Source organism: Camellia sinensis, chromosome 1 (genome assembly GCF_055761805.1).
Source record: "Camellia sinensis isolate YWXY chromosome 1, ASM5576180v1, whole genome shotgun sequence".
In the NCBI taxonomy this organism is placed as follows: domain Eukaryota; kingdom Viridiplantae; phylum Streptophyta; class Magnoliopsida; order Ericales; family Theaceae; genus Camellia; species Camellia sinensis.
Window position 1 is genome coordinate 243,076,717 of NC_138961.1, and position 14,514 is coordinate 243,091,230.

At 33.3% G+C, this 14,514-nt stretch overlaps 1 protein-coding gene across 1 annotated transcript; it reads left to right on the forward strand.

The window, feature by feature from the left end:
• Positions 1-6,901: 6,901 nt before the first annotated feature.
• LOC114261602 (Pyridoxamine 5'-phosphate oxidase family protein) lies at positions 6,902-11,299 on the forward strand. The gene is made up of 6 exons (XM_028201884.2): positions 6,902-7,293; positions 8,473-8,508; positions 9,604-9,805; positions 10,389-10,467; positions 10,584-10,701; positions 10,902-11,299. The coding sequence occupies exons 1-6, from the start codon at positions 7,127-7,129 to the stop codon at positions 10,924-10,926; spliced, it is 627 nt and encodes a 208-aa protein (XP_028057685.1). The 5' UTR covers positions 6,902-7,126; the 3' UTR covers positions 10,927-11,299.
• The last annotated feature ends 3,215 nt before the right edge of the window (positions 11,300-14,514 follow it).

The window sequence follows — 14,514 nt, forward strand, 5'->3', positions numbered from 1 at the left end:
TGAGGGATTGCTGGAATTGCTTTCTGCCCCCCTTTTTGGGCGTCGTTCTTGACCGCTGGAATCGACGTGTCCTTCAATGGAAACGGTGGTTGCATGACGTTGTTCTGTATCATGAAGTTGACAACCGATTGCAGGTCTGCCAACTTATTTGTCATTCCTTTCATCTCGCTATCATTCCTCAGGTATCCATCTTTCCATACCTGGAGGTCGCTTTCATTGTAATACTCGTCTCCACCTGTTTTTTTCGGTGCTTCTCCCTATTAGCCGACGTCTTTCTCCCCAGGATTCTGATCCCATGTTCCTTCATTACATTTTTATTCCTCCATGTTTGGATCGGCATGTTTACCACTTCCACTTGGGATGTTGTCCCTAATCTTTTCTCCCTACTCGTTGTTGGCCATCTATTCTTCTTACGTTTCCACAAACGGCACCAAATTATGGATATTGATTTCCGACCACACAACCAAAGGGGGGAACTCAGCTGGAGATCACCGGCAGAATAAATTAAGCCCAAACAACCTGGCATAAAAAAAAAAGAATCTGGCGATGGTTCGTCCATCCGGGAGCACTCCGACGATCAAGTCAGTAATCGAATATCTCTCAAAGATTGCAAATTGTGCTTAACTCACAAGAAATAGCTTATTGCTCACAGTATATCACACCTGCCTGGGACCTATGGGGGTTCCCTGCTTTTATAACCATCGCTGACCTTATTCTTGTAGAAGCCTCACTTCAGTGGACTCTGGCTTAACGGCTATCCTAAACTCTCAGCTAGATAGGGATAAACTCCCTAAGAGCTTTATCTTCATCTAGACTGAGATCCTTCCCTACGCTAGGACTCTTGTCCCTTATCCGCTCATCTCGGATTCTGATATCTCTGCAAACAATCTCGGCCTAGCCGAGATCACCTCGGCATCAAGACCAGACCACGTGGCACCTCGCCTAACACTTCGGCGTCACCTTTGCTACGTATTTGTCATTCACAAAATATGTCCCCACACAAATATATGACCGTTGAAAAAATATGACAGTTACAAATATATGACTGATGAAAAAATATGACCGTTTGAAAAATACGACAGTAAAAAAATTTAACTTTCACAAAAATATAATTATATTTAAAAGAATGAAAAAAATAATAATTTGAAAGAAGTTAGTTTTTTTTTTTTTTTAGATGGGAAAGAAGGTAGTTAAAGTGTAAGAAAATTTTAATAGAAGATAGCTAAAGTAGATAGCCTTGTTAGAGTGTATATTAAAAAAATCACTAGCTAAAATAGTAAAGTGGAATTTTGAATAGCTATTTTGACTATCCTTACTGGATATGCTCTTATACGGTCAACTCAATGTCATATCACATACTTTCGCCAATTTTTTTTAATGAGCTTTTAACACATATTTTTAACGGGTCTTATTTGACATTTCTTACAAAAGTGTATTTTTTTAAGTTATATCGTTTTTATATAAAAAGTCAAAAAATATATTTATTTAGATAATTTCAAGCACTCTTTAAATATTGTCACGACCCAAAGGTGTTGTGACATGATAAAACATAAGTCAATACTATAATGTATCAGATTAAAAACATAGCGGAATAAAATAAAAAAAGTACACAAATATTTATTTTTATTGTATACAATAACAAAGCTAGACTATATTACAATGTGCTCGATGTCTACCCAAGCCCTGGTGTAGCTACACCAACATATGAACAAGGGAACAAGTCCCTCTTTAAGCTTTATCACCTAAAAGTAGTTAACAACTATAAGCACATGGCAGAGTGTGAAATATTATACTGAGAGCATAAGGATATATAAAAAGCACCATAGATAATTATTTAGGCTAAATAGAGCTTTGTTTGGTAACAAAATACATAAATCATTTCAAATAACAGAAGTATAACACATAAATCATATAAGCAAATAATCATAACTACGGTACAAAACAGAACAGATGTATAGACTTAAGAGGTGTCTCGTTCGAATTCTAGAGGTGACTTCCATAATAGTGTACCACTTAGTTCCGTATAATACTTTGCGCCACACAAAAACTCAAAGAGTCAATGGATCTATGATAATAAAGGGTTACTTAAAGTGATAATACAAACGGCCAATGATTATTTAAGTTCCCCAAAACATAGGACCACCTTGGTGGTACTTACAAAATAATTGTGCAGAACACATTTAATAAATAGTTATATCCATTGGTTTTCCTTTTTAAGCAAATATGGTTCATTTAACAAATAATACTTTAAAAACTAATATGATTTGTAAAACATAATTTATATAAAACAGTTTATGGTAGGTCAAAATACAATAAAACTCACCTCAAAGTGGATCCTTTACTTTCACTTTTGACTTTGGCTCACTCCCTCATATACCCCTCGTTTATTAATTTTGTGATTTTGTTACCATACAACTCATCTATTTATAATTGAGAAGATCCTTACTATTCAGCACTATGCTAGCACACCATGTGGAGAAACCACATGGCTCACCACGCCAGCTAAAGGTGTGCGCGGTGCGATTTAAGCAATTTGAGAATAAAATTACAAACCAAATGATGGGTTAGTGAATTAACGGATTGGCAAATTGCAGTTTGGGTATTTTTTGGAATTGACGAATTGAAGAATATTTTAACTAATTATCATATATTTGGATAATATATAATATTAATTTGTATAATATTTTTTAGATGTATAATACAAAATAATTTTACATAATATGTTTCATCTATACAACCACTAATTTGTAATAAATTTCATATCTTAAATCTCTCTCGCGCTCATTTTTACGTTGATATTTTATTAGAAGTTAAAAATATATATATGTATTAACTATAGCGGAGTAGAGCGATTTGGTTGGCGGATTATAAATTTTAAAATTTAAACTACAGTTAGCGATTAGAGCGGTACAGATCGATACGGATTGGTGTTATTTTAACGAATTGAACGATATTTTGCACAACCCTAATGCCAACCATGAGGTTTTTGAAATAATAATTTACCCAAGTCTCCATATTCCTACTATAACTCAAAAAAATGTTATATATATATATATATATTAAAGATTAAGGCCTCGTTTGGCAAGTTAAAAGTCAAAAAGTTACTCAAAACGTCAAAAAGCCTATAACATATACTAAAAAGTCAAAAATTTCATTTTCTTTCTACTTTTTATATATTTTTTCGTAAAAAGTCAAAAAATCACCCTAAACATACTAATTTTTTTATTTCATATTTTAGTTAAAAAATCAAAAAGTCACTAAAATATAATATTCTCAAACGAGATCTGAATAAATATATTTTAAGATGTCATAAATATAATCAAATTTTTACCAATTAACTTTTTGATAAAAAAAGTTACCTACCTAAAAAAACTTTTGATAAAAATGTGAAAATACAAACAAACAACTAGAAGGAAAAGTCGAGGATCGTTGCAATGTACAGACAAATGAAGAGGCAGATTGGGCGAATCATGTGAGCAAAAGATAAGATTTAAAAAAAATAATAATAATAAAAAATAAAGATAAGATAAGATAAGATAAGATTAAAAAAAATGAAAAAAAAGCATTTAAAGCCTTCAGGAAAAGAATTCAAAACGTATATCGTCATCTCTTCAAAACACACATAGTTGATGACACAAGCGATCGGGTCCGTCCTCTGCAATTCCGGGGTGCCGTTACTTATATAAAAAATGCTTGGGAGGACTAATTAGTGCTCCCACTAATTAGGTGGCAGTGGGTCCCGTCATTAATGATGTGATGTTTTGGTCTTGGAGTTGTATTTTTTTTTATTTTTTTTTACTTTTTTAATGCATTAGTGCTATTAGTGGTGATGTTTTTAGTGGGATGAATCATTGTTGTACTTATATATCATGTTTCATCACAAGCATATTATTAAGGGCAAATTACATATACACCCCTCCAGGTTTGGTTAAATTACAGATACCCCCCTGAGGTTTCGGAAATTACATCCCGCCCCCTGAGGTTTGTATTTTCATAACAATTTACCCCCTGAGGTTTATATTTCATAACAAATTACCCCCTAATTTCTTATGCAAATATAGCATTCAGGGGGGAATTCGTAATTTCTCAAACCTCAGGGGGGTATCTGTAATTTTGTCAAACCTGGAGGGGTGTATATGTAATTTGCCCTATTATTAATTGATTTAGGGTTGTTTGGAATAAGTTAAATAAGTATATTTTTTGTCTTTTTACAAAAAGATATGCAGAAAAGTAGAGAGGTGATGTGATGGAAAAAAGATAAAAAGATAAAAAGATGGATTATTTTAAGAATGCCAAACTTGACCTTAATTTTTATTACAATATTAATTTTATATAAAATGATTATAAAAGATGTACGTTTATAATGCACATGTTTTGTAAAATTACCATAAATGACAATAATGAATACAATACACACCAAATATCTCAAACATTACTTACGTATCTTCTCTCTCAAGAATCCAAATACCCTGAGACAAAACCAAAAATCCTTAAAGAAATAATCAAAAATATACGCAGTGGGTGGAATACGTAAAGGGTCACCCATTTCTGAAAATGAAATAGAAAACAATGAAAGATAAGTCTGTTCGGAAGTACAGAGCCGGACTATTCAATTTTGTTTGACACTCAAATTTCGAACATATTGAAATTGTTCGACAGACTAAGTCCGAATATAGTTTACTTAAGTTCGACACTAAAATATCAAACATATTGAATTTGTTCGATAAAAATACTCCAGACAAAAGATTAATGTTCCACAGACCAGTATTGAACGGTTTGCAAAATCAAGCTTTCATATACAATGTCACTGATTCGCAAAATCAAACATTCATATACAATGCTCATGGCAATGAAAAAACGTACATAAAATCTTCAAATCTAAGCAAAATAAGAAATCCCACCTACTGTATCTCCAATGTGGAGTTGTTTCCACCAGCATCTTTGATGAAATAGAGAATGGAGGAGAATGAGTTTTCACCACAGGCGTCTTTGATGAAACAGAGAATGGAGGGGGGATATGGAAGATCGTGGGTGAGGTGTGTGGGTGAGTAAGGGTGAAAATGGAAGATGTGGGGGGGGGCGTGTGAATATAGGTAAAGATAAAAGATTGTGATGTGTATTGAGCAAATTTTGTATTTATCAAATTACTAAAGGTGTACTTTGAGTAGTGATGTGCCTTGAGATAAAATGTGGTCTGTAAATTGAGGCACCCGCAACTCTATATTTTTTAAGACATATTTACCCTTCCATTTCAATTCAAAAAGACTCTTCTATTCTCCAAGTGCAGCCTTGATCGGTCAGAACCCCTTCCTCTCCTTGTACTCAATGGTAGAAAATCGAAACCCTCCCATATTATTATTTTTTAAATAAATTATAAATGCGCTTTTTGAGATTTATTTAAAGTACAGATTGTCTCTTGTAATTTGAAAAATTACAAACACTCCCTTATTAAAAAAATTTATTTAACAGAATTAATTAAAAAAATAAAAGAAAAATGTTTTGGAGCTCTAAAGCTAGCTCTAATGAATTGGTAGTGGGTCCCATCCACTGTAATGTGATGTTTTTGGTATTTGTTTGTTTGTTTGTTTGTTTTGTTTTTTTTTTTTTTTTTTTTTCTCTTTGCCATGTCATTGGTGCTTCGTTAAAGCACCAAAATTAGTGTTCTGAATCATTGCTGAAAATAAAATTTATAATTACTCTCTTATACAATAATAAAATTATCTAAATTATTAATTAAAATATATTTATAATATCATTAAAAATCATTAATTAATTTACTAATGTGTGAGCTGGTAGTGGGTCCCACCCACTGTAATGTGATGTTTTGGTCTTAGGCCAAGTTCGGTATTTTGTAAAAAAGTTAAAAAGTCAAAAAGTTACTTAAAAAGTTAAAAAGTTAACACTATTCACCAAAAGTCAACAATTACGGCTGCACAACTCTCAATCCTAATTTTTCCCTACAAATCAATTTTTACAATTTTTTATTACACATTTTTTCATAAAAAGTCAAAAAGTTAACCCAAACATCCATATTTTCTTTCTCAATTTTTTAGTTTAAAAAAATAAAAAATGCACTTATTTAGGACACCCCAAACAACCCCTTAGTTTGTTTATTTGTTTTTTTTTTTTTTTCTCCATGCCATGTCATTGGTGTTTCGTTAAAGCACTAAAATTAGTGCTCTAAATCATTGTTGAAAATAAAATTCATAATTACTCTTCTATACAATAATAAAATTATCTAAATTATTAATTAAAATATATTTATAATATCATTAAAAATTATTAATTAATTTACTAATGTATTAATAAAAAGGATGATTTATTAAGAAATTAAAAATATCAAGAATGAAATATTATAATTTTTAAAATCATAAAAAAACAATTCATATTTTAATCTACAGTGGTGCTACAGAGCCCGAATGGGCAGCGGCTCGAATGGCTCAAAAAAAATTTCCCTAATTTTTTTTTTTTTTTTTTTCTTTTCAGCAGGAGAAAAGAGGAAGACGAAGAAGGGAAGGAAGGGGAGGGGAGGGGAGGGAGGGGGAGGAGGGGGAGGGGGAGGGGGAGGGGGAGGAAGGAATGGAGGGAGCCTAAAAAATGGAGGAGGAGGCGGCGGAGGCGACGAGCGGGGCAAAGCCGACGAGGGGCGGAGGAGACGATCAGAGCAGCGACGGCAACGATCAGAGCAGAGCAGCGAGGCGGCGACGGCGGAGGCGCGGCGATCGGCTAGCGGCGACGGCGACGGCGACGGCCTCTCCCCCTCCCAATTTTTCTCTTTCTCTTTCTCTCCTCCCTCACTGCGTATCAGACCGAGGAAGAAGAAAATAAAAAATAAAAAATTTGAATGGCTGAAACAACATCGTTTCAGCCATTCGGGACAGAATTTTTCAGGCCACCAAACATTATTCTTTAATCTAATACCCAAAGATGTATTTGGAATTTATCCTCCCTTTTTTTCTGATTGGTAGGTGAGAGAAACTTCAAAACACTGCAATACCTCTAGCTTTGCTGTACATAATACGCATATATATACATATAGATAGGTTGTGTGTATGGTATACTATAGATAGGTTGTGTGTATGGTATACTTGGTCCTCATACTTGTTCTCTGATCTTTCTCAGGAATATGAAAGGCTTTTTTGATTACTTTTTTGTTTGTGTGGTTTTGTGTTTATTGGTATATCGAAATCCCGTCGAAGGAGGACGCCTTCTCTCTCTATCCAAACCCCAACCAGACAATGTTGCTGCCTTCGCTCGGTGGTTGGTCTCTCAGAGTTCTTGGGGGGTTCTAAAGTATTTCTCCTCTCTCTCTCTCTCTCTCTCTCTCTCTCTCTCTTAGATATCTACATGTGTGCATATTCAATCTTTAGTTCAGCTGTTTGTTTTGATTGATTGATTGGTTATTTGGATTATGCGATTATTGCATCTTCTGCATCCATGTTGTTGTGATGAGGGTTTAATTGGGTTCACTTGTGTTGTGTCTACACATGAAATTGAAGCAAATAGAACTCATGATTCATCTGATGCTTTATTGTAATTTGTTGTGTACTTGTAGCATTCTTCTTTGATTTTGGGTTTGGAGTTCAATTCTCAACGTGTTAGGGTTTTCATTCACCATTTTGTTTTCTTTCAACTGAAACTTTTTCTGGGAATAGATGTAGAATCATCTCATGTCATCATTTCACCACTTTTTTGTATTGGGAGCACTCTTTGTTTTGAGGACAACATTTGGTTGTGTAAACATTTGTTTTGATTTGAAGATGACCCTTATTATATTGTTTGCTGAGGTTGATGGGTAATGAATGAAAGTTCCTGAACTATCTCTCATGTTTACTGAGAGAGAGAGAGAGAGAGAGGTATAAGGAGCAAAGGCTTCATTATTTAGATACTGTGGAACGGACAGTGGGATTTGAAAGGTTTAAGGATCAAAATAGAACTTAGATAAGCTGGTGATAGAACTTGCTTAGAAATATGGGCATTCAAATCATATGCTTTTAGTAGCACTCTTCTTTGTAACTAACAAATGCAGCTCGGATAATATAGGGTTAAGAGCGGTGTACCCACCCCAAGTTTTACAAAATAATATTTGTAATAAGGAGGCATAATCACGTATGATTGTATGTGGGACTTCTAAAGAATAATGAAGGAAGAGAGAGGAAACTTTTCACATTTTAAATCCGATGTCATATGCATCAGGATGATTACTATGCCCACCAGTGTCACTACTGGTTCATATTAGATTCTGCCTCATTTGGAAATCTGATATTTTTTTACTCAATTCTTTTATTCCCTCATAAAAACATGTCATTATAGAGGTTTTGGGATTGTATTATATGTTGCCTACTAATTTGCCTGATTTTTATTCAAAGCTTTACAATACTTTAGAAAATCTTGAATATGTGATGAGATGCATGCATTTAAGCTTAAACATTTTCAAACACAAAGCTGATGTGGTCGTTTTTATTTTTGCAGTACCATTTCAAGTGATTTGGGAGGAGCACCTTTTGGGTATGTTTTACCTTATTATTTTGCGTTCTCTTCCCGCATCTAATTGATTTCTGATCCGCCTGCTGCCTTTGGAATGACTGTTCTCATGTTCTGTCGACTTACCTTTGTGATTTATGATTAGATCATAAAAATGATATAACAAGTTGTATTGGCAATTAAGTTTTATCTTGTTATGGCTGTGGTTCTGAAAAGATATCATGTGAAAATGAGTCCAGAAAAATTAATCAAAACCAAGTTATTGTTATATTTCCTTAATCCCAATATAATTTTGATTATTTACAATACCAAAAGACTTTATACATCTGTTTTGTTGCGGGAAAACATACAATATTATCTTTTTCAACGTTCCAGGTAATTTTTTAAAGAGTTTTGAAGGTAAAAAATGTTTCTATGTATTAAAATATTGAATAAAATATGATAAATTAAACTTGAGAGAGACAAAAAGGCATATGAATGAGTTTTAGAGAGTTATTGATATTTTAAAAAATTTACGATCACGTCACTCAATTCTCGATTCAAAACTCCCAATACCATTTCACCCTGACCGTTACCACTACCGCTTTGTGTTTGATACGTCAATTTAAAACCATGCCTGCAGGTTTAAGAGGAATGCTGGGGATCACATTCCTTGAGATTTGTACCATAAAGCATGGCATGCCAATGAGGCAGAAATTTTTGTGCTTATTGACTAAAAAAACTACAGTTCCTGAGACTAGTTAGCAACACAATTACAAACACAGCCTTGAACATCCATACCCTTCTTATTTTTTAGGGAGATGCATCGACCATTCATTGCCTTACAATTCAGTACAAAGTTTTTCTGTTCTCTTTATTTTCAAGGCTATTAGGATAATTGATTTACTGTTCTCTTACTCCAATAATTTGCATTCGACAGATATGTAATTTTCATGCAACGTTGATAATCTACTCCCTTCATAATTTTTAGAGCTGCATGGACCATGCATTTAAATATACTTCAGATTTTTTTTACTGTTTTAGCCCCCTCCTTGTTTTCAAGGCTATTAGTAGAATTTATTTTACTACTTTCTTGCTACAATACTTTTCGCTCAACAGAAACATTTAATTTCCGTGCAGGAATGTGGTTTCATTTAGTGATGGGCTACCTGACCATGGCCATGGAATCCCATACTTCTATTTGACAACTCTTGATCCAACAGCAAGTAATGCATTGAAAGACGAGAGGTCTTCTTTTGCAATCAGTGAATACCCAGTTGGAACTTGTGGCAAGATAGACCCTGAGAACCCCACTTGTTCAAAAATTACACTCACGGGAAAGGTGTGTTACACAATCAGCTGTTACTACAAGGGCATAGCATTTGTGGCCTCTTGACTTGCAAGTTTACAATTTTCACTCTTTACTCAGTACTTTTGTGATTCTGTGGTTATTCCACTTGTGCATTTTATACGGTTAATTTTTGCTAAATGCATGTCATTACCAAGAGGACACCCCTGAATCCCGTAACCAGCGCATATTTCCCCTTTCTTATCTCTCGCAGTCCCTTCTTGTTTAGCTGGTGTACAAGAGGACATCTTTCCCTGGCATCAAGTTTGAGAGACCAACACGACACTGCTTGACCTATTTCTAGGCATCTTGTGATTTTTGGTTTGGCTGATTATGCAAGTTCATGATGAATTTGTTTTTGGAGGCCACTAGACAAGATTTTCATCTTATTATTTTACTGGGTCTGACAAGCAGAAATTGTCTCTAAATATGTGCAAAAAATGCCGTTAAATTTTCATGCAATGCAGCTTCATCTATATATTAAAAAAAATTGGAATAAGATTTTCTGAGTTTACCTGATAATTCTATCAATATTCATGGCTAACTTGGGTAAAATATTTTCGCCATGATATTTTAGTTGAAGGTAGTTGATGGGAACTCCAGTGAAGCTAAATTTGCTCGAATTTCCTTGTTCACAAAGCATCCCGAGATGAAGGGTAATTGCAAATATTTTGTACATTAGCTGTAGCTTTCTTTTTTCAGTATGCTTTTGTTCACTAACACTACCATTCTTTCTTCCCTTCATTATCTTCATTTTTTTGGTGGTTGACAGATTGGCCCAAGGATCACAATTTTCAGTTGTTCAAGTTAGAAATTGAAGATATATTTTTGATTAACTGGTTTGGTGGCCCTAAACCTCTAACAGTGGATCAGTACCTGCATGCTAAATTGTGAGTATTAGATTGGTAGCAGTGCTCCACATATAGTTGTCATGTAACAAAGAGTATCCCAAAAGGAATGTAATTCCGTAATTATCAATTTCTCCTTGAGAATGAATAAACATGACTGTGCTTCTCAAAGCAGCCTATTTCTTGTTGCCTGATGCATTATTTTTTTATTTGTTCCACACATGGGTGTCTTCCATTTACAGGAACAGGTTCTCCTTCGCTGCATGAATACCTTTCTGAACTCCATCTCCCTCTGATGTACTTGTGTTGAACTTGAAGGTGTCCTGTGTTTTTCCTTTGTTAATAAACACATGATATACCTCTGTTAATACAGGCCTACATCGGATTATGCTGATTCTGGTCCACTTACAGGGCTACTCTGTATGTTTATAATTGTATCATGCAACTCTCCAGCCCTATTGTTTGGGAAAATAGAAAATCATAAACGACACATGCAAATAAGAGGCCGAGGAAGGGCTCAGTATTGTTTATTTATGTGTATTTTAAGGGATTTGTGTTTGCGCTCTTTAACAATAACAAAGAATGGTGTAGAGAACTATTGATCATACAGCAACAGGATGTCTCAAATGTCCTTTAAATTCGTCGCCTTTGCATTTTCCACAATTGTGGCAGTTGTGATGTGCTCTAAGCCAGTGTTTGGATGGTGTGTGAATGGAATTTATATAATCCACTAACATAATCAATCCATTTAATTAAGCTGATCACTTTTTCGGATTATGTAACATTATTGAGCAAATTATGCATAAAAGCCAGCAAAGTTGAGTTTCTTGTTGTGCTTTAATTGTGAAGGCAAGTTGTTGTTTTGTAATCCTATTTAAATATTTAGAGAATATTACACACATTAAGAACAAAATTTAAATAAGAAAAAGAAGAAGAACGAAGTCTGGAAGAAAATATATAAAATTGAAAGGGAACTAGATAATAATAAGAATTAATCACTTTGTTTGGTTTTAATTTTTTGAATTTAATTTTGTGTGTTTTTAGTTAGTTTTTTAAATATTTTAAGCAAATATTTTACTTTTTAGATATATTTAAAAAGTAAAATATTTATAATAAAATATTTAAATACACAATAATATAAAAATGCACTGAATATATTTATTTTTGATATTTAGTAAATGTTTTATAGCTTTTTTTTTCTTCAAAAATATTATACTTTTTAATTGTATTTATATTAAGTGTATCTAAAAATTAAAAAAATATTTAAATATATTAAAATAAAATTATTAAAAATAAAAAAATTTGATTTTTAGAAAATTAGAATTGAACAAGGTGAATAATGTGCATTAGTTTATTTTTCATTTTTCAATTTTTTTTTTTTAAATTGTCCAAACACAACACAACCTTGACTTCCCAAAAAATGTGCCTAAGGTATTGTTTGGCAAGTTGATTATTTCAGTTGACTATTTGATTTTTTAGTTATTTCAATTTGGCTAAAAAAATTATGTTTGAAAAGTTGATTGGTTTGTGTTTTGTAGTTGATTTGATAATTGTGAGAGAAAAAATAAAAGAATTATGAATTAGATATAACATTTTGGGAAAATTAGTCTAAAGTCCCTCTTCCATTTTTAGTAATGGAAGACATCTACAATATTATTTTTTGATGTCTAAGATCTCTCCATCTATCACAGAGAAATTCAGTCCCCTTACTCGAAATAACCCCATTCCTCTACTCCCCAATTTACTCATTCCCATTCCTTCAAACATACCTGCCATCACCATCCTGCAAATTCGACCTCCATGAACCAACATAGACATCGCCATTAGCGTAGTGTTTCTCGCCGAAGCCGTGTTTGCGATCGGAGGACCAGGAGCCGATTTAGGAGTCGTCGTCGGAGCATCACCGGAGGAGCACGTTTGGCAGCATGGCGCGAGAATAGAGTAGCGCATTGCTTCGTAGATCTGCTGTGGGAACTGCACAGATACGGTTTTGTCCAGTTTCTGATTGATTTCTGCAATTAGGATTTTCTAGTAGGTTCGAAGATCAAATTTGGTTGAGATTTGTGTCAAAGAAGAAGAGAGAGAACACCGAATGCCAATTTTGGGATGTAAATTTGTCTGATGCTGGTATTGTTTAGGTATGCCTTCAGTTTATTATATGACTGAAATTACAAATAGCTTATTGTTCAGGTATTGAGTTAAAGACTTTATCAATTGACTGAAATTGCATCTTCGTCACCATTATATGTTGTGCAATAATTTTTTTTTAAATAAATTATATCAACAGGGTGTGTGCTCCATCAATTGTACTTGCTCTATTTGTTAATATTGTTGGGAGGTTGTGGTGACTAGTCAAAGTGGGGTTTTATATTCATTCTATGATAGTTTTTTGCTTCTTTTCTTGTAAGATATAAATCAGACAACTGATTACTTATATCTTACCATGCAAGACTGGCTTTCTACAAGATCATAGTAAATGAGTTTGCAGTTTTATTTGTAGTTTGATGGTAGACGAAGGAGGGGGTGGCTGTTTAAAAAAAAGAAAAAAATCAGAAAGAAACGGTAAGGCCAAGTTCGGGTAATATGAAAAAATCCAAAAAGTCAAAAAGTTACTCAAAAAGTTAAAAAGTTAACACTATTCACCAAAAGTCAACAAATACGGCTGCACAACCCCCAATCCTAATTTTTCTCTACAAACCAATTTTTACAATTTTTTGTTACACGTTTTTTCATAAAAAGTCAAAAAGTTAACCCAAACATCCATGTTTTTTCCCTCAACTTTTTTGTCCAAAAAGATAAAAAGTGCACTTATTTAGGACACTCCAAACAACCCCTAAATCACGATCATCTGAACTGAATTTTCTCTGGGTTGAAACTAGAGAAATTCTCTGGTTTTTTAACTAAATTTTTTCTAGGTTGAAACTTGAGAAATTCTCTGGTTTTTGAACTGAATTTTCTGGATTTTCTCTGGATTGGTTCTGGAAAAGGCCAGAGAAATTCACATAATTTGCTTGACACCAAGAGTGACGGCAAGCAAAGTAGCAAATCACAGAGTTATTTGTGAGAAAATTAGAGAAAATTCAATCATAGAGAATTTTCAAAACATAGAAAATCAAAAAAATTGAACAAAACAGAGAAATTTTCTCTGGATGGAAATTTCTCTAGGTTGAAATTTCTTTGGACAGAATTTCTTTGGACCAGAATTTTTCTGGAGCAGAATTCCTCTGGATCAAATTGAGGGACCTTAGACATTATGAAAATATTAGATGTCCTTTATACTATAAAGTCTTAATACTAGGGACCCTAAAAAAAAAAACCCTAAGATTTTATCTTATTAACTATTTTATCTTATTTTACCTAACTTTCTCCCAAGGCGTTAAAAAAAGAGAGGGTAAATTACACTGACACCTCCTAAGGTTTATATTTATTACAATTCACTCCCTTACATTTGAAAAATTACACTGACCACCTTGTTAATTTGATTTTATGCATGATGATCATTACGATGAGGGAAAACTGTTATGAAACTTTAAACTTCAGGGGACAATTTGTAATGAAACTTTAAATCTCAGAGAGGGGAATGTAATTTTCAAAAGGTAAAGGGGATAACTGTAATAAATATAAACCTTAGGGGTGTCAATGTAATTTACCAAAAAAAAAAAACAGAAATCAAATTTGTGCAGAAAAATTAATATTAAAAATCACGTCAAACAATGGTGTATTTGGTTTATGTTTGTAGAGTAGTTTTTGAGGTAAAAAAATATGAAAACTTGTTTGATTTGTCTTTTTTCAAAAATTATTTTGAAAAATTATTTTTGGGAAAGAGTTTTAAAAAAAGTTATTGATTTGATGGGT

Coding starts and splice junctions, on each gene's coding strand:
- LOC114261602 (XM_028201884.2), top strand. CDS start 7,127: ATGAAAGGCTTTTTTGATTACTTTTTTGTTTGTGTGGTTTTGTGTTTA. Junction 9,806..10,388: donor AAATTACACTCACGGGAAAG/GTGTGTTACACA, acceptor ATGATATTTTAG/TTGAAGGTAGTTGATGGGAA. Junction 10,468..10,583: donor AAAGCATCCCGAGATGAAGG/GTAATTGCAAAT, acceptor GGTGGTTGACAG/ATTGGCCCAAGGATCACAAT.